The 23,220-nt window shown below is 44.9% G+C and overlaps 1 protein-coding gene across 1 annotated transcript in view; it reads left to right on the top strand.

Moving 5' to 3' along the window:
* The first annotated feature begins 226 nt into the window (after positions 1 to 226).
* The window catches only part of LOC104548339 (protein Wnt-3a), a 35,972-nt gene continuing 12,978 nt past the window's right edge, over positions 227 to 23,220 (top strand). Inside the window, exon 1 of the mRNA XM_010194332.1 lies at positions 227 to 702. Within this exon, the coding sequence (XP_010192634.1) occupies positions 576 to 702 (127 nt within the window). The 5' untranslated portion in view covers positions 227 to 575. The remainder of the gene's footprint in view (positions 703 to 23,220) is intronic.

Here is a 23,220-nt window from a genome sequence, read left to right as displayed (position 1 = left end):
CTGCTGTTGGCATTATTACTTTGTGTAGCTCTGAAAGTGCTTTTGACTTCCTAACCCCTTCCTCAGCTGCCAGAACTTCTTATAAAACTGGCCTGATTTTGTACAGGTGTGTTTGACTTTTAAATAAAGAAATATGGTTTTGATCCTCTAGTTGCAAAGTATTCTGGCCATATGAGCTGAGCATCTTTGGGAACAATGATGGTTAAGGCTGTGAGAGGATGAAGAAAAGGGAAGGAAAATATTAAATGTAGAATTTCTTGCCTTGTTGGGCCTGTAGAGAACTTCAGGAGAGAGGTGATGTTTTTGGGGGGAGGGATGGCAGTGGAAAGGACATTTTCTGGAGAACGGAATGCAGAGGAACTGAAGACGTTGATTTTCTGTCCCCATTCTTTCAAATCAAGTACAAAGGTGAAAGCCAGGCTGACAGCATCTCTTTTTCCTTGTGATTTTTTTTTTCCAGGTCCTTGGCAATTGGTCACCAGTATTCCTCCCTGGGGACTCAGCCCATCCTCTGTGGGAGCATCCCAGGACTTGTACCCAAACAGCTACGCTTCTGTCGGAACTATGTGGAGATCATGCCCAGCGTAGCAGAAGGGGTAAAGATTGGGATCCAGGAATGTCAGCATCAATTTCGAGGGAGGAGGTGGAACTGCACGACTGTCAACGACAGCTTAGCCATTTTTGGGCCTGTTCTTGATAAAGGTGAGTCTGGTGCTATGGGTTTGGCAACAGCAATATCCATGGTGGAGTAGCAGCAGAGATCTTGAGAAACCTACTGTGAACTCATTTGCTTGTGATAAACCTCTTATAAATGTTTATTGAATGCAGTGGGATTTAAGCACTTGGCTAAGTTTGAACATCTGATCTTTTCCCCTATGAGTTGTCAGGAACTTATTTTAGCTCATAAAAACTGTTTTATCCTTCTTTACCACTGTAGCATATCTTTTAAAGTCCAGGCTGCTCCTGCTGGTCTCAGTAAGTTTGGGTTAAGACCTGCCATTCCCTTTAGCACAAAGAGGTCCATCCAAGAGTTAAGACTTGTTTTGCATGGGATTCCTACCCAGGTGGTAAGTTCAGGTGCAGAGCTATGCAGGAACATGGCTGCTTTCTCTTAGGAGAGCACCAACAGAAGAGCCTTGGAAATCCTCTTTTCTTCCTTTGTTCCTTTGTTCCTTTGTTCCTTTCTTTTTTGCTTTTGCAAAACAGAAACAATTACAGGTTCTTGAGAGTCTGATAGTTAGAATTACTTCATCTGGAATAGTGGAGTAACATCATTTGACCTCATATGAGGAGAGGAGGGAGCATCTGGGATAGTTTCAGGGAATCTCCTGAGCCAGTGTATGTAGCCGATCTACACCCTCCTTGGGCTGTATTCTTCCAGTGCTTGCCATCTGGACATAGGGGTTCTGCTTGGTCTTCCCCTGCTGCATTACTCAGAAGAGACTTGGGTACTTTCTCTTCCAAGAATTTTGAAAAATACGGCAACCAAGAGAGAGCAAAGCTTTGGTTTGTATCATTTTGCAGAGCCTCCACCAGCCAGAACAGGCATTTTACACGTGCCCAGAATGGGTGGCTTCAGCTGATGTTAGATCTGAGGAGCTGAGACACCATATTAATGCTGGTGTCACTATTTGGGTTTCACGGTGAAACATCATCCCACAATAATTATACTTGTACGATCTGCACCCTGGTGCACTCAAGCCCATATCAAAGTGTCACGCTGCAATGTTTTGTAGGCAATTAAGGCACCTGTTCTGGGTACATCACCCTTGGGTCACTCTAGCAGACAAATGAGGCCAGCATGGCCAAACGAAATATTTTTCCCATAGGCACAAGACCAACATGACTTGCCCAAGAGCATTCACTGGGCACAGGCAGTAAGTGAACCAGACAACCCGATGTCTTTGCCTCGTCACAAGGCTGGATGTCCTCAAGGACACATGGAGAACCTTGAGCTCCCAGATGCTCTCGGATACGATGGTCCACATCTCCTGTAGTAATTATATAGGGTGCATGAGGAAAGTGACCCTCACCTCCTTGCTGACCAAAGGTGCCCCAATCCCACAAGCTGCCAAATGCTCTCATCTCAGAACAGTGTCGACATGAAGGGTCTGTCCCTGCTTGAGACTGCAGGCTTTCAGTAGCCGGGCACAGGGAGGGAAAGAAGGCTGGGACGATTTCATAACTGAAGAATGTTGTTCCTTGAGGGAGAATCAAACCACCCTTCAGTTTTGCTTCACCTACAACAGGAGGGGGGAGAAAAAAAACAGCTCAGTCACATTCTTGTGCGGCAGATCCCCCAGGGTAGGAACATATTTGAGCTCCTACCCAGAGAGAGGGAAGGAGAAATGGAGGGAGAGAAAGAAAGAAAGTAAAACTCTACTTTACAGCTTGAATTTTCAGTCGCCCAATATCTAACTGCAGCTTCTTATCTGAGTCAATAAGGACCCCATCCTCCTTCAGCTCAAACCAGCATAGCCACTAAAGCAACTCCCTTTAGTCTTACACGACTATCTGCAATTCTTTCATTGAAAAGGACTGATTTTAATGCCTTCAGGAAACACTTTCTAGGCCCAAATCTCTCTGAGGCTGCCTTACTGTTTGGGCTGCTCCTGCTGCTTTGGTATCTCATTGCTAATTCAGGACTAGGCTTGAGCTGTGATTCAGCAGTGCCAAACTGTCACCAGACTCCGGTCCCATTAAGAGCCATATTCTGATATCTTGTCTCAAACCAGACTGCTTTTCCTCATTAGCCAAAGAAATCCCACATGTTTTAGCTACAGCTATATTTATGTATATATTTTTTTTCACATTTCCATAGCCAGGCCTAACAAATCACATATTAAACAGCAACGGTATTCATGAGCCCAGCTACAAGGGAATGGTGATGTTCAGGGGATCCAAACCTGCTGCTATTTGGAGGCAATACTTGACAGGCTTGGCCATAAGTCCCTCTACTTCTTCATATGTCACTCAGGACACATGAAGAACAGAAGTCCCTCATCCCATCCAGCTATTCAGTTATTCAATTTTGCCAGTCCTTGGCTGTGGAATAAATGTTTCCTATTCAAAGGTAACAGCCACCTTCCTCCTTGTGTTGTGCTACCTGCATGGAGAATGATTCAGGCATTAGCAGGAGGTGAAATCATTACAGGTTTGTTGGAAGAGGGTTTTCCTCCTCCTTTGTGGTCTTGCAAGAGTGTGAGCAGCTGTGTAGCTCCATGAAGAATCATCCATACAGGTGCCACTGTCAGGTTTTTTGCAAAGCACTAGGGAATAGGTGGCTTGCATACCAAAAGCTATTGGGAAGGCAAAGAACAGAATGCCTATATGGGAAAATAAATGAGCCTGGTCTCTTTCCGTCTACCTAAACCTACATATCTGTCTACCATCAGTCTTGTATAAGAGGCTACAGTTCATGTAACTTCTAGTATCCCAGAAGTTCAAATCTCAACTACTGTACAGAGGAAAGTACCTCCAACTTGAACTTTTCCAATAAGGTAATTTCTAGAGGAAGAAAAAAATAATTTTCATTTGTTTCTTTGGGACTGATACTGTTACTTCACCTGTATTGTGTGAAGCAGTGTAGCAGAACATGGCCATAGCCACACAACCTTAAGTGCTCACCTTATCCACAGCTCGTGCCCAGTTGCCTACCTGAGATATTCGTCTGTTTGTAAGGTACTTTTTGTATCTCTCAGTTTCCCAAGTGCATAGGAAGATTTTTGAGTTGCCTTTAAAAGTATACAGGATAAAATTTTGAAGAATGTAGTACAGGGACATTCCATCACTGGCAACAGAAAATGAACTGTGCAACCTACCAGCGCATTTTCCAACTCAGATTTAAGTGGCATTTACTGGGATTTATGTCTTTTGTCCTGTTTTTAACTTTTATGGACTGAAAATGCTGTTCATGTTTAAGTTGTGGTGCATTTTGCAATGCCATGCAAACTCTCTTTGAAACTCCTCTGGGCAGAAATATGAACTGATCTCAAAAGAAGTAATACAATAAAAGCTTATCGCGGCCCTGTCTCTTTAAAGGACCTCAGCACATAATTAAGTTAAAATAAAAGTTTCCTCCCTCTCCTACCCCCATTCAATAAAAGTAAATTACCTCAAACTATTTAAGCCCCCAGTTAGTTTAAATTTAAAAAGGGAGCCCTTGTCTATCTATTTCTTTCACTCACTCCCACCTCCTTCTGCTAAAGACTGGCTGGGGCTTTAAACCTGCCAGCTGGACTGAGAAATGGTTAATAGTTATTGTGGAGGAGCAGCTTTTAATGAACTATTGAAGAATGATACATTGATGGAGTAATGGGAGTTTAAGTCGCTCTGTAATGAAACAGGTTCTCAGCGCAGACCCATTGTGGTGTAAATACAGCACGTCTCTCCCACTGTTTGGTCAGGACTAAATAGCAGAGGCCAGAGGGGGGTCAGTTTATGGGGTCTCTGCTTTAGTTAATCAATCTGATTGGATTAGGGTCACTGCGATCCCTAATAATGTCAAAGGTTACGCCAAACTGGATTAAATGCTTTGTTGGGGAGGGCTCAGATTCTTTCAGCTTTCACCGACAGGGCTTGTTTATTAGAGTTTAACACTCATGCAACCTTGGGAAGCCGCACCATCTCTTTTTGTACATCAGGGCGTTAGCCAGTGTGCGAGAGGGCTTGAACGAGCCGGGGCGGGTGCGCGCGCGTCCTGTTGCTTTGTCAAGTGTCTGCACCCGTCGGATGTGCCCTTTGAGGACATATATCAAATTCCTCACTGGACAAATGAAAGCCTAATGGGTGATGTGGATGTTTGGAGGCATAAATTCATTCCGGAAATAGTTGTTGGCCATCGACCCTGCTGGAAGGCAAATGACAAGAGCTACAGAAGCAGTGGAGTGACCCACTGTTCATGTTCCCCTGTGTTAACATCATTCCTGTCCAGCAAAGAGATGTTCTTTTTGATACAACTCCTGTTTGTGCAGTTACCAGGAGGAGCATGGAATGAAATACAAAATATTTGAGACTGTTTGACTGCTTCATCATTAAACTGGATAGATGTCTTGCCTTCCACAGCCTTTCCAACTCAAATCAAGGTGGGATGGGATGGTACCTTCTTGTCATCTTATCCAGGGAGACCGTGAAGCTTAATGTATTATTATTACCTTCACTCATTATGTTCCTGCAGGTGACACTGTCCTATAAACATGGCAGAGTGTCCTTCAGAAAACAATACCAAATAATCTCTTTGAAGGCCACTTGGCAATGGGAAGTGTCAGCAATAATAGTGTGTTATTGGTAGATACGAGATCTCTGGATCTCAAGTTCCTCTTTCCTTCCTGCAGTAGAGCACATACCGCATGTTTATGGCCTGCCAAGACTGTCAGATTATCCAAGCAGACTTACTGCATGATGCAGACTGGAGAATTTCACCTCAAGACTTCTGGAATGAAACCAAAATCTGGTTTCAACATCTGTTCCCAAAGGACATCTTGCCTTGACATACCACCAAGAGACAGACAATCTATCTACCTCCTCTTTTACAAGTCTCCTGATTTCTAGTGCAACATGGCTCTGGTGTTAACTACCAGCCACTACATTTTTCTTTGCTAGATTCAGAGTAACTCTTCTAGAACAGAGCATTTTCTTGGCTAATTACACTATATAAAAAGCTAAACTTGAGGCCTGCAGAACAGCAGTGGGTCAGCAAAAGTTTGGGTCCATTAAGTCAGACAGCAAGACAGGCTGAGGGAGTTTCATTTGACACTGGGGTCCTCTGGGGCATGATTCATCTAGACAGTTAGGATTGAATTATTCACACCCTGAAGTTTCTACATCTCTCCATCAATCACTGAGGGAATCCAGGGAGACCGGCTCTTGATGAGAAGACTTCTGCTCCCAGGGACCACATGAAGGGCAGAGCAGGCATTTGTCTAGCTCATGAGAGACATGGGATTCAAGTCACATCCAGTTTCATGTGGGATGCTGGGCACTGTTACCTTTGCAGCTAGGCTGATTTTGTACAAGGCTTATTATGCAGTTAGGCTTACTTTGGACTCTAAACTTTTTTTGGAATAAGCCCTCTGTCTTATCTCTCTCAAGGAAGTCAAAACATAGCTGTGTTCATAGGTTGACTTTTCTGTCCCTGTTGCTACTGTGGATGAGAAAGTTCATCTTGTGTCTGGCAAAATCCATGTGAGTTTTTTCCCAGGTTTAGCAAGAACAGAGCAAGACTTTTAAATTCAGTTATAATATCTCAGAGAACCAAGTCTTCTCCGTATTTTTTTCTTGCTGTGTCGTAACAATATCGCTCCACAGGCTCTCTGATAGGCCTGATCTCATCTACCAAAGTTAGATGTCAAACTCTGAGCTAGTCACCCCAGGCTCCCTTTGTAGTCAGTGGAGAGCAATCAGCATCTCCAGAGAGCAATTCATCTGACCTATCTTAGACACCTATCTCGGGATAACATGAATCATACCAAGATGTTTATTTCTCCCCATTGACTATAGAGGGAGCCTAGGGCTACAGGCTCAGACTTCCATGTGTACCTCTTAGAGGCCCACTTTGGGGGCAAAAAGTTCCCATCCCCCTGTCTTCCTCCTGTTAGAAAGCAGTCCTGACATCCAGCCCCTGTTGGAGAAGCCATTTTACTAATGTGAGAACGTGGCACTGAAAAGGATCTCCTGGACCACTGAATACAGGCAGTCCCTTGCTGTTTCAGGCATAATAGCATCTCATAATGTCTTGCATGATTTAAAATTAATATGTTTAGCAGACCTCATCATATTTTCCTGATGGCATTCTGGCATCTCAGTTGTCTCTGTGCCAAATGCTTTCCCTCCTTTCCCTGCTCTAGATCAGACTTCTCCACTTCTGCAATAAAGCAAGGCATGAGCAGAAAGCCACAAGATACTGATCCATCCAGGAGGTTAGTTACATGTAGGAGGTACTCTCTGCTCTCTCATGAAACTCTTCCCAAGAGGATCTGATTTCCAACCACACCCCGTCTACCTCTCTGCTAATGGCAATTTGGGCAGCTGCCCTGGTATCAACAACGGAGATCTACAAACTCTACCCTGTAACTATAGGGAAGGAAACTGGAAGGATCAGGATTGAAAATGTGACTATGCAAGCTCCACTCAGCCGTCAAGATGCATAAATATTGTAGGCCAGAGGTTTGCCAATGCTGCTAAGAAAACAACTGGCAGATCCTGGCTCAAGACAGAAGCATCAGTTGTGTTTATCATCAGTGTAAATTGAGCTTGGAGCTGGGGATTCCTGCAGGGGATGAGACAGTCATAAGTGCCAGTGTATCACTGCACTGTCTGAGTCCACATTCCAGCCCTCGGGTACAGAACAGCCCGTATTCAGGGTTGCAGCATTTCTGAGCTGGGTTTTCTGCAGCTAGCTCAGTACAGGCAGTAGCGCTGAGGAGGAAATGCCATGTGGGGAGGTCTCCATGAGCTGTAGCCACATTTCTGGTTTGCAGCCCACATCAGTACTGGGAGATTAGCAGCTTCCACTGAGTCTTGGCAAGATCTGCAAGTTGCAACGGCAATGAACAGATGCTGAGGAAACTCGCCAGCATGTTAGTCCCTCGGCCTCTGGGAGCAGGACACTAATAGGTGGTAGAGGAGCTCCTTTTCTTTACTGCTGGAGCTGCTGTAGCTCCAAGTCACCATCAGAACAGGTCACTTTAGCCCTTTGTGATTTCAGAGGTGTTCAAGGCCAAGCACTGGGCAGTCCTGTGGCTGTAGGACCACTAGGATAGCACTCAGAAGACTAAGGTTAGCATCACATCTGGCTGCATTTGCCTCTCTATCCTTAATGCAACTGGAGGCTGTGCATGGCCTGGGTTTGGCGGACTCAAGCATAGCCTGGGTTTTTTAATGAAAGGCCTTGACCTCATCACCTCTCCACCTGCAAAGTGATCCTGGGATAAAGATTTGGCTCTTGTGCTCCTGTACGGTTCTTTGGAGATGAGACAGCCCATGTAAACAGCTGTAAACTGCCAACACCCAGACGCAGGCTGCAAACCCAGGAGAGCAGTGATGGTGAAAAGGAAATGGCAGCAATGCCAGGAGCCGATCCCATTTGCTCTCTGTGCTCCCTCTACCTCCCGCTGCACGAACCCTCATCTGTCAGCCTTGACATGGAGATTTTTCTGGCGACTAAAACATTAGATGGGGGATCAGGGAGGGGAGAAGGAACAAGACAGCCTGTGGCTACAAAACCGGTGGCGTCTCTCCCGGCGGTGGGAGGCACTGGAAACTTCTGCCTCGGGCAGCATGCACAATGCAACGGGCTGGCAGGGAGCGGGCTGTGTGGGGTTATAGATTTATTTCCTTCCCCCTCCCCTCCCCTTTTTTCCCTGCTGGGTACATTGCATTCCCCAACTGGGCTCAGTCTGGTTGCAACAAGGAGCTCCCTCTGCTGCATCCCAAGAGTGCCAAGTCCAAGCGTGGGAGCTGGTCCTAGACAAAAGGCAACAGTAGAGGGAGCTGATTAGCATCCCTTTGTCCCAGGAGAATCCCGGCCCCAAATGGGCCCTCGGCGCACAACGGGCGGCACAAACACGCACACACGCATGGACGGGAGCCAAGGAGGGAAACGGGGATGGCGGAGGCTTGGTCGTCTTCATCTGGGCACTGGGGAGAAGGGGAATGCAGTGAGTTTCGCCCCTATGCACCACGATGGGATGGGCGCGGTGCGCCGTCCTGGGTGGTTTTTGACAGTTCGGGAGCTTGACAGGCGTCTGCTCGCAATCCTATGTATCAAACAGCCAAAACAAGCAAAGTCTTCTGACAAAGAGGGATCCAAGCCCGTGAATGTGCCTTTTCTTCTCTGTGAGATGTGTTATGAGCTGGCAGTGCTGAATAGACACGGGGATTTTGAGGCCAGAAGGGGCTGTGGGATCATCTGCTTGGATTCCTGTGTAACAAGCAGAGAATTTCCTCCTGTCCCTCCCCAAGCAGATATGAGAGGGCAGCAAGAAGAAAAACAGGGTGTATAAAGATACCCTACATGCTGCTTTCTGTGCTATGAGGTTGCACAGCAGGGGAACAGGGCTGCCTCCTGCAGAACAGATAGGGCTGAGAGCTTTCAGCAGGAGATAGGTTAGCATGTTCCTTGCAAAGGTCTACTGGAGGAGGAAGCACCTTGATGGATCATGTTTTCTTCTTCCTTACTCACTAAGCCCCATCTTTCAGGGAGCACCTCCTTCAAAGGAAGGACTCATCATCCAAGAAGATCCATAGGATTAACAAAGAGGCAGGGGTCAGCCCCCGAGGAGAAGGGAGGATTGGTATGGCTGTTTGGATTTCTGTTGTGCATGGGAACGATGTGCTTATAGGAATGATTAAGGAACAGTTGACTTAAGATTGAGCAGTGAGGACAAAGCACGAGTAAGAGGAAAGCAGACTTTTGAGGGTTCCAAAGTCTTAGGAGATAAAAACTCACAGAAACAGAGAGCCTCATGGAAGGCAGCACCCTGCTGAAGTAGGTTGGGAATTCTACCATTCCAGGGAAGGCAGGGATGCTGCACAGAAGTGGCATTTTTTGGAAAAACAGCATGAGATGGGGAAACCAAGGTCATGGAGGACTGTGTGAAGTAGACCCCAAGACATATAAGCAAGGAGGTGCACGGTGCACAGTTTCCTGCTCACCTTCAATGTGCTGTAATTGGTCACTGAGCTATTTCTGGAGAGTGTTGCCTCCAGCAGATCACTGTAAGATGGGCCCATAAAAGAGGGCTACAGATATGCCAGAGTATGGATATGTTTCAGGGAAGGACTTGAAGGAAATTGTCATGGTTCTGTGTTGGTTTGGGCAGGCCTTTTTAAGAAGTAGAAGGTGGCACGGTGAACCTCAGGGAGGGTCTGGAGCTTTGGCTGTAGGTGACCCTAAAAGCTGATAGCAAAGCACAGACAGAAAACCAGAGAGCCTAACAGATCCTGGGAAACACAGAGCCATGGCTTGAGGCAGAACTCATGAGTGAGTACAGGTCATGAGTGGAGGAATGGAGAGTGTCTCTCACTTTTTATTTCATCTTGACTCATCTCACCCTTCCTAGAGAAGTAAAACAGTTTACAAAGCATATGTGTTACTTGGCTGGCTTCTCCACAGCCATCCTGGACCAGTGATGTGGGGCAAGGCAAAAAAGAGAGGCTCTGGCTCTGGCTCTGGCTCTGTTTCTGCCTGTAATGGAAACACTGGAGCAGCTCCTCCTTGCTCTGAATCTCCACTTCCCACGGAGTGCACCACAGACACAAGTAGATACTTCAAAAGAGTGATACCGAAGTAGGTCACATGTAGGGCCCTGAAGCTCTTGCAACATAATTTAGGTCATTTTATTGGCCTACTTATGACTGTTGCTCTCAAATTTGATCAACAGGGCAGTAATGCTTCATGGAACACTTCCTGGTAGGCTGCAGTTTGTTGACTAAGCACCTGGCACGATTTCCTCTCTATTATTTCCAGGTGTTAAATCACATTAAATGATAGCTAATAATTATGGTTTGTCCTTTCCTAATCATGCTACTTTCCCAGGGAAGCTGTTGCCACAGGGATGTTGTGGGAATGTGGATGAGTGGAGAGGACACAAGGAGATACTTCTGTTCACCCCAAGCCATAAAATAGTTGGAGACCCCTTAGGCTAGGCACATAGGATCCAGCTTAGAAGATATTACATCTTGTAAGAAAATTATGTATTTGTTTTATGGGCCAGAATTCCATCAGAAAAGGCAGCTGCATCAAAATGGAGATGTTTTACAGGACACCCTCAATTTCAAGGCAAAATTGCACAGCTTTGGCTTTCTTGTTTTGTGTTGCACATTTCAGATAGTTTCATTGAGTTCTTGAAAAGAAACCACTTTACTTTTTTATTTTTGAATGAGATCTCAAAATAGAAACCTATTAAACTATCGAAGCAGCACACTGCTGTAACTTTAATATTTTATAGAATATTGGAGTGTTTTGATATTACTGAAGCTGAGTGATTTTGTCTTGTCAAACTAAAAAATCTCACAGTAATAAGATAAGATATTTCAGCAGCCTAAAATATCTTTTATTTTCAGTCTCTTATAGCATGGAAAAATTCAGACTCTTACGTTTTCCATCTGATTTTCAACTCTTAGAAAGAAAACAAAACAGAATTTCCCATTTTATGGATCTTTTTGGCCCTCATTACTAGCCTTAGGCATGACATACTCTTCAAACTCCTTCATTCTGACAGGCTGCCTAAATACAGATTAACTGAGAGCAAAATATTAGCAGTGCTCTCCTAAGGACCCTTCTAAATTCATAAAACAGCCTTACAGCATTGTAGAACGAGAGCTGTAACAGTTCTCAAATCTGTGACTTACTCTCCTCTGTTATAAACACAAAGTCCTGCCATGAGGATGCTCCAGTAGGAAATTGCATCAGTTCGTCTTAGAGAAGAAACAAAAGGTGGAAAAGTATTTTAATGCTGTTGGTTTTGGTGGAGAAATATGTTTCTGTTCCTATAACATATTAATTCTGTTTTCCTGACTGCATTTTGGATATAGATTCCTTGACAGATGAATTTGAGTACATAGATGTATCCTGAGAGAGGTAGATGGGAGCTCTGTGGAGCACAGCCAGTCTATGTTAGACATTCAATCTGTTCCCAGCACAGCAGTACTCTGGTGAGATTTGTAATTGAAGTATCATCTGTGCCTAGCATCTGAAATGAGGAATATTCTCTGTATTTAGCTCACCTGAGCCTGCCATCTTCTCAGTCAAAAGTTAATGCGCACATAACTTGCACCTTAGAGAACTTCTGTAGGCAAGACCCTGGCAAATAATAGGTTTTGTAAAGTTCTGTTTATTACTTTATTAATTATAATCCTTGTTCAAACACTTCCATATCATGTCATTGATCCCCATGGACAAAGAAAGAGTTGAAGAAGACACAAATGGCTTAGCATAAAATATTTTATACCTTCATTGGGCAAGACAATGGAGTCTTGCCTTCTTGTGATGCTCTGAAGAGACCAGGTGGACACTGAAGCTTTTGTACTTCTCAGCCAGCAGAAAAGCATCATCTCAGTTTTCAGTTCCATGTTTCCAAAGTTCCAAGGCTTCAGAAACTATATAAAATAATCAATCAATATGTAAGAATAATTAAATGTAAAAATTAAAAACACATCCTAAAACCTCCTCATTTCAACCAAAGCCAACCACTAACCTTCAGAGTATTTCTGTCCCATCAGTCATTAATACTATTGTTCACAATTCATGTTAAGGTTACTGTGACTTCCCTGAAATCTTTAAATCAATCTGACATGAAGCCAGTGTTTTTTTTTCAAAAACAACATAGAAGAAAAAGGAAAAATGGTGTTTGATTTGTTGATTATTTTTTAAAGTATCCAAACATATCCCTACGTTTAACCAGACTTTTCATGTCTATACTTTATAAATGGGTGATACTTTGCTCAGACAGCCATACTCACCATTACAACTCTGGAACAAGCCTCGTACACTTGTGTTGGCTACAGAATTATAGTTATTCAAAGTCTGCAGAGTAGGACAGATGCAATTTAAAAATATATGTATCAGCATTACAGCTCTACGGGAAAAGAGGCTGTAATCACCCGTGTTGCAACTCAGTGAGGTCACTGCGTCAAGCACTCTGAACTATTAACTACATGTATTTGCCTATTTTATGGGGTTGACCACTAATGTGGTTAACCAAAAGCTGGAATTGTATTGGGCTTTTCTTGCTAGGGGTGGGTCTTCTGATATTTGAGAGGCTGTGAAGCTGGCTGCTAGTTTGTTAATTCAGGCTGCACCTTCTCTTGTGAGGTTTGTACCTGCTGACGTTTTAGGCTTTTCTTTGTTTCCATCAACCCTGCCAGAAGAAGAAGTGGGCAAATGAGCTAGTTAGCCTGGCTTAAAATTACAGAAGAGCTTCCTTCTGATTGGTATCAGATAGCTTGGGATGGTGGATCAGATAGCATGTGGGATGGTGGATCTTCTTCACTCTATGACCCACATGTGAAAGTCCAGGGTAACAGTGCACCAGGATATCAGATGGTGGCTCCTCTGGAGCTGGCCACATCCCAAAGTGACACAGCCCAGTGATACTGGGCTTCTAGTCCCTGCAACATAGCCCTACTGCTAACCAACCGCATGCCATAGCCAGGGCAAAGAACCATATGCAAAACATTGGAGAGCCACATGTGATTCAGGACCTTTTGGGGAGCCACTCCTGCCCTAACAGCTTGAACTTAAACTACTCATCGAAGCTAATACCCAAACCTGCCTTGAACTTTAGGTACTCACCTGAACCAATACACAAACTGCCTTGCCTTAAAAACTGTTTTAACCTGACTTAGCCAACTGAGGTTAACCAGCCTGGGTGAAGTATGCATCTTCTTTGTGTAGGGCTTACGGGCTGGGAGTTCTTCTGGGAGAATCTGCAGATCATAGGCATTTTGCTTCTTAAGTTAAATGTATTTACTCATCAGGACTTTGAGCTTCAGAGACTGGCATGTTGCATTTAGCTTTACAATAAGGGCAAACACAGGTCCTGAAATCTGAAGAATGCCTGCAGTTTTCCACTAAAATCTCTCCTCTCTAAACAAGATGACATCTCCAGGGTGAAGTGGAAATCCATCCTCAGCTTTGCTTTGCTCAGCTCTGCTCTCAGATCCTTAAATCTCTTCAGGCTTCCACCAATCCCCAAAGTTAGCATCAAAGTTAATGGTGATGCCCATTGCTTATCCAGAATAGAAGACCAAACACATAGATTAAGAGAAAAGCATGTCAAAATCTTCACCTTAGCCAAGAAACAAAGCAGAAAATTTACACATATTCGATAATACCAAGAAGATGGTGGGACCTGGGAGTGATTTATGAGCAGGAGATTTCTTACCAGCATTGGCATTGCTCCACTTTAGGATAGGATTGGGCAGTGCATGGGTGACCCAACTTTAACAGCTCAGACTGGCAGACTGCCTTCCACACCAGGAGGTCCAGCAGTGTCCACACCACCTGAGCTTTATCATCGGTCACCAGTGTCATATCCAGCATGGGAGCCATGGCTGAATTTCTGAAGATTAATGCTCAGCTCAAGAGCAACAGCGTGGTCTCCAGGAATAAGCCAGGAACCAAATGTGATTTCCTGTAGCCCACTGACAGCTTTCCACTCTCCCCAGCTCATATCCATTGTCAGCACTTGCAAAGGCTCCATATCCCATTGCCAGTTGCTTAATCCATTCCTTCCCGCCCCACTGTCAATACAATAATACCCCACTGAGGAGACCCACCCACCAGGAAATCCTCCTTTAACACCCTGCCAAGGAGCAGCCAGATTTATCTCTGCCACTGTTCTGGTAAACTAAATGAGGACTCATCTGCTCTAATCCCTTCTTAAGATTTCAAGATGAGGCCAATGCTCACACATTAGCATATCTAACAGCTCCCAGGTGTGTACTGCAAGGCTACTGCTCCATGGAGGTAAATCACGTCCCAGCACATACTTCAGGTACCTTACTATCTTCCTCTGAAGACATAAATGACTGAGCCTTTGCAATGACCTCATAAAAATGGCTGAAATGAAGACTCGGGTTGAATGGGCTTGAAGATCCTCCTGAAGAATGAACCTCATGACTCATCCACAGACTTCTGCTAGAGAGTTTGAGGACCACTCCTTACGTGTGACATTCAGCATTTCCATTGGCCCCATTTTGGGTATGGCGACTGTGACTTCCTTGGTGTAGGTAGGAAATAAGCACTCCAATTTGAGGACAATTCTGAAATTTCTGAAGCTCCTTTGCACTGGAATGGTAGTAAAGCCTTTCAAGACTTTCAGAAGTCTTGAAAAGCCTTGAAAATGTCTCAAAAACCTTTAGGCAGATGTCAGATATGGAGCAGCTCAGGTTTTGGGGTGAAGGGTCCACTTGAGATGTGGATGACTGAACATTTTGGTCATTGCTGCTCTTGAGGATTTTCTGTTTCATGCTGGAAGTCTTGTGTTTGTCAGGGAGCACTGGGAGTGTTTGGGATCACAAGTTTTCAGGGATTTTGGTGGATGGCAGGAGGCTGGAAAGGGGTAAGGAGGCCAAGGACCACCATCAGCACAGCCTGGTGTGGCACCCCATTCTGAGTCACACGAGATTTTTGTGTCCTCACAGTTATACACTGCACACAACACACACAGCCTTGTTGTGGGGATTTGTCCTGGGCAGACTTTTGAACTAAACCACTACTACACTGTTACCTGAAATTGCTGCAGACCAAACTTTCTGACCAAGGTTGTGAATCGGGTCAGGATAATCCTAAACTGAAGACCTGATGATCTTATCTCAGCCTTTTCCCAAAACCCAAACCACGCTGGTCCTCTTAGGAGAAACAAATTGAGACGTTTGCTGTGGTTTTTTGGGCCATGGTTTCCATCTGACTCCTTCACTTTGGTAGTGCCTGCCTATCTGGAAGCAGGACATACTAATAACTCCACTAAGCTCCCGAATGACATTGTCCACTAAAGAGACTTGTTGGGCCATGTAATATGCAAGCTCAAGAGTTTTCACTCCTCCCAGCTATCCTTTGAGAAGCATCTATTTGGACTGATGCATTTTCAGGCCCGTAACCATCAGAAACTCTGTTGTGCCAGCACAAATCCCAATTCCCCTTGCCATACTCAGTCCTGCAAGCCTTTTGCTGGCAAGTCTGGAGCTGCACTGAAGACGCAAGGCCATTTGCATGATTAAAGGTTGCAGGACCAAGCTGATTAGAAAGATTCGGCAAATTCTCCAATCAGAGCATTTGCAAAGATCCACTAGGTGAGGAGCTGGCTCTGGGTATGTAGTTGGCTTCTCCTCAGAGTAACTTCCACTGGTTTCCACCGAGAGTCTGAAGTTCTCAGCTTCTCTCAGGATTGATCTCTGCACCTGCAGAGCGAATGCCTGTAAATATTGTTGTGGTTTTGGTGGCTTTTTTTTTTTATAATATCAAAACCTGCTACTTTGATTAGACATGGAGGGGAAAAATCTGACAGTGTTCGCTGGCATTTAGTCCCTAATTGGAATATTCCCTTTGGGTATTTAAAAAAAATATAAATTGGCACAGATATATTTTTATGAATAAGACTTTAATTAAATTTTTACATATTAAATGCACATCAGTTGAAATAGTTAGACAAATAGCATGAGTGTTAGTCATGTATAAGCAAAGGGATGAATCAGTCGAAGACTGCATATGTTACAACAGCCTCTCCCTCCGAGGGTACATGTGAGATGCTGAAAGGCAAGGAAAATTAACATGAGGGATGGAAGCGAGTGAGAAGAGGGACCATAGAAAAAAGACCCCAGGAGAAAGGCGAGGTACCCAGTGGGATTAATAAAGCAAGGCATCCCTCGCTTATGCAGGCATAAGTCATGGAGTCGAGGGACCTGAGCTCTCTTCCTAACTCTGCCTCTGATCTGCTAAGCAACTTCACAGCATTACTTCATTTTTCTCTCTTCCTTGCTCTTCCACCTCCTCCTTTGGTTTGGCCAGGTTCATTTGACAAGTTCTTCTCTACGTCCACTTCAATCACAGCCGGGGGACTGGGTCTAAGAGCGGTCTAACGGTAAGGGTAGTGAAGCATGAGGAGAGATTGCCTGGGGAAGGGGTGGGAGCTCCGACCTGGGAGGTTTTTGAGAACAGGTTAGACAAACATCTGTCAAGGATAGTTTAGGCAGAGTGGATCCTGCCTTTGGGCAGAAGGGTGCGAGGTCCAAGTCAGATAATGAAGATTTTCTGAAGCAGGGGCTGAGCCTGCCAGTGTATCTAGGTATCAGTTTTATGCAAAATAACAAGAAGTGAGGTGTCTCAACAGAAAAAAAGTAAGCTTATATATAACTCCTATACCAAGGTGCACCCCTAATGACACTAACTTAACTTTTCTGCCATTTCCACTGAATTAGATAGTTATTCTGATTTACACCAGGCCAAGAGGAAAATCAGGCCCCGTGTTGTTCTGCTGATGGCAAAACTATATTTTTTAGTTTACCGGATTCATTCAGTAACTGATTTTCAAATGCATTTCCTAAGGGTTCTTGGTTGGCCGTATTTTTTTCATGCACTTCACATATCATCTTCCCTCACTCACTACATAGGGCAGCAGCAGTGTTGCCACCGAGGAAGCTTACATTTACCAGCAAGAGAGGAATCTTTAGCATCTCCCATCCCAAGAGACTTCAGGAAGCGTAGCTTTGATTTTGTTGCTGTAAGATAGACAAGGATGAAAGTGATGAGTACTGTCAGTAAACACTTAAAGTACTGGGTTCTTCCAGTGGTTTTGCAAATGCCATCCACTCCCTCTAAAGTCACCAAAGACATTGTATGCAGATCAGGTCATCACCCTTTCTTATCCCATGTTCGTATGGTGGATAAGGAGCCATGAGCTATTCCCACCAACTCTGGAGTGCACAACCCACAGTTGGAGAGTGTGCATGGTCTTTAACAACCTGTAGCATTTAGGATGCAAAATTAAGAATTACATCATGTCCACTTGTCAAATACAAAGGCAGGGCTGACATAAGAGCAAACAGCCATTTGATGAATTAAAAGCAGCAAGAATGAGAAGTATAAGCTGGAATTGCAAGTTTTCTTGTGATCAGGTTAGCAAAGCTCTGGAAAAGCCTCACAATGTGAAACAGAAAAGGCACCAATGCCTTAATGAAGTATAGCCTGAGGAAGGGAATGCTTCATCAAAGCAAATATTATCATTTGGCTTAACACAGATGAACACAGAGACAGAGTGAAGCTGGATCAAAATCCACAGCATGGTCCATTATTTTCCTTGCCTGGGAAGGCAAAACTCATATGTAGTTCAGACTGTAAGAGATCATCTCCATAGGAGAGAGCATCTCTGCACAGTTCCAGCTCTGCTCACCACGAGGGCTGGCGAGTGTAGGGTAAGGGGCTGGGCAAGAAAACTGCATCTCTGTAATTAGGTAGGTGGGCGTTATTTGATCTTAAGAAACCTGAGCAAAATAAAGTAAGCATCAGATTAATTAAATTGGCATGTCTTACAAATTATGACTGGTTGAGAAAGTTGTCTGGAGGTGTTTGGTATCCTTTGTTTAGATAAAGTAGCTATCCTGAGCTGCAGCAACTGTGCTACAGTTCTGATTATGGGAGGGATCATGTAGCAGCAGGAAAACTAAGCCTTGACAACATCTATCCGTAATTTTGAAATTATTTTGAGGTCACTGGTTCAAAAATCTGTGTGGCTTAGTGAGGAACAGAAATCATCATGTCTGAGAGCTTCTTGGTGGTCATCAGAAAACCCAGACCATTCTCTCTCTATCATTTAACAGTGAAGCTGACAGGAAACCTCCATTTGTCTCATTTCTGTGGTCTTATATTCACCAAGAGCTCAAGCATTTTGTCTTATTCTGGGTGTGACAGATTGCAGGTGGTCTCCCAGCCAAAAAATTCACCTTGCATGTTTCTGCTTGGCTTCTCAAATCAAGCTGATGACACAGTCCAGCGGAATGACAGGCCACCTCTTTGTGGTAGCTAAAATGAACCTTTATTAGGACACATGCATAGTAGAAGGCGAGCTCTCACTTAAAAGCACTGTGTTGCAGATCCTTTTCTTCAATTTTTAGTACTAGGACTCCTTTCTCCATGTCTAGGACCAACACCAGGCTGATCACCAGTGCACAGACTTGGTTTAGCCATAGTACCAATGCACAATGGCATATTGATAGGTATCTTGAATTTATTATTTTTTTCACTTTTGCTGCTGTGATTTTTCAGACTGTTTCCTCCTAGGACTGAGAAATTTAAGGCAATGCCTCTTAGAACATGATTGTTGGTCATACGATTTCCTGCAAAGGCTTGGCCATAAAAGACCTACACAAGACAACGTTTGGGGTCACTTGTCTAGCAGATGTATTTGTAGAGAGCGTAGCTATTTCCTTCAGGAAGGCCTGGTGTACTTCAGTTCTTGAGGTTAATATTTTGGTTGGGTGAGCTCCTTGCTGTAGCGTCCTCACATGCACTCCCTCCCTGATGGACAAGCACCGAACTGAATGCAACTTTAGACAAGTGTTCAATATATTTAGCTCCCTTTCCCACTTGAAAATTATACAAAGAGCTTCAACTATAATCAGAATATCTGTCATCCAAAGCTTATCTGCTGACTTATAATTGCTTGTAAATCATCCAGGCTACGTCCGGGGCTTTGCAATTTTCTTATTCCTCTGTGTCTAAATAGATCTGCAATCCCCATCACTTCATCAGCTAGTTGCATCCTTAAGTCCTTGGGATTAGAAAGCAGGAAGGGAATGATTGCTCTCCATCTCACAGGTGGGCAACTGGGGCAGAGGCAGGGCAGATGAGCTGTTTTAAAGTCATGCTGCTTAGGACCGAGCCCCTTATCCCTCAGGAACCACAGATCCAGCCTCCAAACCATGCTTCCTCTCACAAGCTTCTCATAAAAAGTGCTTTGGGAGCTGCATAAAACTTTTTCTGCCTCCCCAACTGGGTGAAACTGAAACCCACAGGGAAAAAAAAATGGAAAAAAAGAAGATTGCCAAAGTCTGCTGCAGGGGGGGGAGCAGTTCCCTGCAGTTCCCCCAGCACCCAAACCCCCTCCCGTCTCCAAATTGAGCCTGCAAAGCAAAAACTTCTGCAAGCCGAAGAATTGCTTAATTGCCTCAAATTGATTCTGTGGTTTTATTAAGATATTTGCCCAGCTCTATTATGGTTAATTATTTGTATTACAGTAGACTCTGAGGCCCCAAGCAGAGATCAGGGCCCCACTGTGCTAAATGCTGTACAAGCACAGAATAACAAAATCACTCCTTGCCCCAGATAGCTTACAATTATGTGGAAAGCTGCAGTAGACACATACCACAGCTCATGTGAACACCTTTTTGGAGAGGCTAACATGGATTTCGAAAGCCAAAAGTGTCCCTCGTGAGAGCTTGGGATGCTTTCACTGTGCATGATCTGTGCAGCCTGGCTCTTCTTGCTGAGCTTCAGTGGCAAAAAAATTGAAGGAGAATATTGACTTAAAACCAAGAGAGGAACCCCCCATCTGGCCAAGGCTTCATGATGGGAAGGGGTGGAAATAGAGAAGAGGAAAGGAAATTGCAGTAACAAAACATGTTCCTGTGCAGCTTTCCCCTTCACCTCTCGTTCGTGCTGGGAAGCTTGGCTGCAGGAGGTTCATGAGGAAGCTTGTTCCCCTGGGGATTTCCAACCTCATTTTGCAGACATAAGGCATTTCTCTGTGGAGGTGAACGTTGAGATGAGCACCCAGCTTTCAGCTAGCCTTGCACCCACTGCCATCCTCTGCTTCCCGGCCCAGGCGAGGAAAAGGAGGAAAAATGCAAAAGGGAAACACTGTGCTTCTCCTTCCTCCTCCTTCCACCCCACTCCACAGCCAAATCTCTGCAGATGCATCTCACCCATGCACAGGAGACTTTGCTTATTGAGGGGTCAGCACTGAGGGAGTTTTCCCACACCTGCAAGCAAGCATGGAGAGTTTTGAGACCTTGAAACCTTGCTGGTGGTGATGCTTGGGGCAGTTTTGGGGTGAACATCCAGCTACTGATGCAACCAAGGGTCCTGCTTGTACCCTGGGTGCTGCTGAGCTCTGGGTGCCCCTTTGTGGATGCCCAGGATGCATCTTGCAGAGAGACAGCACATATGTGCATTGCCCACCTCGCTCTTGTGCTTTTCCCTGCATTGCAACCCAGGGTTTGAGAAGACGTGAAAGGCAGCAAACCGTAGCCCCAAACCAGGGGAAAATCCAATTGTTTCCAAACATTAAACTCAGGCCTCAAGCGGAGCGGGAAGCTCTGGAGATAACGCGGTGTCTGTGTATGTGTGCGTCTCTGTGTGTAAAACGGCCTCGCAGAATCCCCCAGCTTTAGCAGGGCTTTGAAAAAGATCTGGGTGGTGATTCAAAATCCAGGTTATGACCTATGACCTTTGGATGAGAAATTGTTGCCATTTAGGATGTGTTAGGAGGTCCATCCTTTTCATCAAATGCGTGTTTCTTCTTGCTGCGGGAGGCAATCACACCGGTATATCATTAACTCGCAGAAAAGGAGGCTGTAAAAGAAGTTGATGGGGGACCTTAGCCCACACCCTGCTGGGGTCTGCTCAGAGCACAATATCCCAGCGACCATGAGATTAAGCTAAAGAGAAAAGTGAAAATGCTTTTCACGATTCACACGCCCTTTAGATTGTTTTATTAAACCATTTGAATAGGGATTTCCCTTTCGGCCGACAACGAGGCCCGGCCAATGCATAGTTCTAGGTTGCTATGACTTAGTTGGTGCTGGCTAATCACAAGTGAGGGCAAATTTCATATAAAATATCTCGGGCCATTGTCAACCTAATACAGCGTGACAGTGCCAGCACAAAGGGGGATTCATTCACCCCAGCAGGTAATAAGGACGATTTGCCATACCAACCAGGCAGTCTCGAGGGGGGCTGTCAAATACGATCAGAGCAGCGAAATGGAGCCTCACATTCCATTCTCAGGTGGGTGAAGGCGATCCTTTTGTTTGACCATATTGCTTCTGATAACAGAATACAATTTTTTTTTTCTTCCCCAAATACTATTGACTTGTGGGGCTGTTTTGCATAGCAGTCTTTGGGGCTTGCCTTTTTTTCTCTTGCCCTTTTTTTTGTCAAGGCCAGAAGGGACCCCAATGATTCTTTAACCTGCAATGCGGCCCGGAGGATTTCGCCCAAGTCCTTCCCCGCTCCTTTTCCGCCTTCCCCTTTCATTAATGACTCTGTCCTGCTACAATGAGCGCGCTGTATCTCTGCTAATAACCCCCAATTGGCACACAGCTTCCTTTTGTCTAGAGCCTCCCAGGGACATCGGCTGTTGGGGAGACAAGGGGTTGGGGTAATTTGGGGCGGTTCGAAGGGCCAAGAGGACCACGCTGTTTCAGCACTCGAGACGGCGATGAAATATTCAGAAGGCAGCATTTAGGGGATGGTGGGAGAGGGGGGCGATCAGACGCCAAGTGTTTCACACATGACCAAGCCAACAGAAAGACAGATAAAACGTGCCTGCATTAAGCAGGGTAGGTAGGGAGACGTACATGGTAATGATTAGATTGACAGAGAGATAGGGCGATAGCAAGAGAGATAGAGGGATGTTTGCTTAGCAGCTATCAGACTTGGGTTACTGATACCAGACTGTCCTGCTGATTTGTCTATCTTGGGGGGTCTGGTTACCTGCGATCACCTGGGGTTATTTTGACAGTAGCTAATTAGCTGGAGCATTCCAGCCCTCAACCCACCCTGGGCTTACGCCGGCTTGGAGGGCGGCAGGGAGCACCAGTCCCGCTCCCAGCACCACGCACAAGGTTTCTGGGCTGCTCTGGCGTCTGACAATCTGGCTCTACCTGTTTTGGGTAGAGCCCAAAAGGTTTGGAAGCGCTAGCACCGTGCTGGAGATTGCAGCTCTGTTGTGCTGGGCGCAATGATAACCATAAGCAACTAACAGGAAAAAAAAATAAAAGTTAAAAAATAAATACAAGAAAAAGAAAAGAACTCCACTGTTAAGGTATTTTAGGGAACTTGGCCTTCAGGATTTTATAAGCTATGTTAATCCAACCTCCTTCAATCTAACATTGACTCTTATCTATATCGTCTTCATGTTCCCTGGCAGGAATTGCCCATTTAATAATTTCCCTCCAATGATCTGAATCACAGCTAATCTGATCAAATGTCTTTTTAGGGCCTTTCATCTTCCCAGGGATGTGTTGACACTAGCACACTGGTTCAGAGGAAACAAGAACTCAATCAGAACTTCGTTCAAAACACAGATGGAACCCAAACCTAACCTTTCCTTTAAGATATGCAAAAGTGTGGTTAGCTTCTTGTTATTATGCTTTGCATTTGCATAAGTCTTTGCATTTTGGGGCCTGATTTTTAGAAGGATAAAAAAGTCAAACAAACCCCGGAGCTGGATTTTGATGAGAAACGGTGCAGAATCAGCTGGGCATGCAGTTGGCATGGCTCTATGAGAAGAAGAGCGCGTCATGCAGAGCCTGGTGTGGATCCATGGGGCAGCTTCTGGCTGGCACCACTTGCTGCAGTGTGGGTGCTCTGCAGCTGCATTTCTCCCACCACTGTATCAGCTCTTGCAGCCACCTCCACCCCATTTCAGGGTTAAACCTGAAAGCTTCAATTACCTGCAACCCAGAAGGGTTGGATAAACCCAAGACTTGGAGATAAAC

The sequence above is a fragment of the Mesitornis unicolor genome, unplaced genomic scaffold (assembly GCF_000695765.1).
Source record: "Mesitornis unicolor isolate BGI_N332 unplaced genomic scaffold, ASM69576v1 scaffold6091, whole genome shotgun sequence".
NCBI classification, from domain to species: Eukaryota; Metazoa; Chordata; class Aves; order Mesitornithiformes; family Mesitornithidae; genus Mesitornis; species Mesitornis unicolor.
Note: the sequence above shows the minus strand (reverse complement) of the source record. Positions and strands in the feature narration are given on the sequence as shown.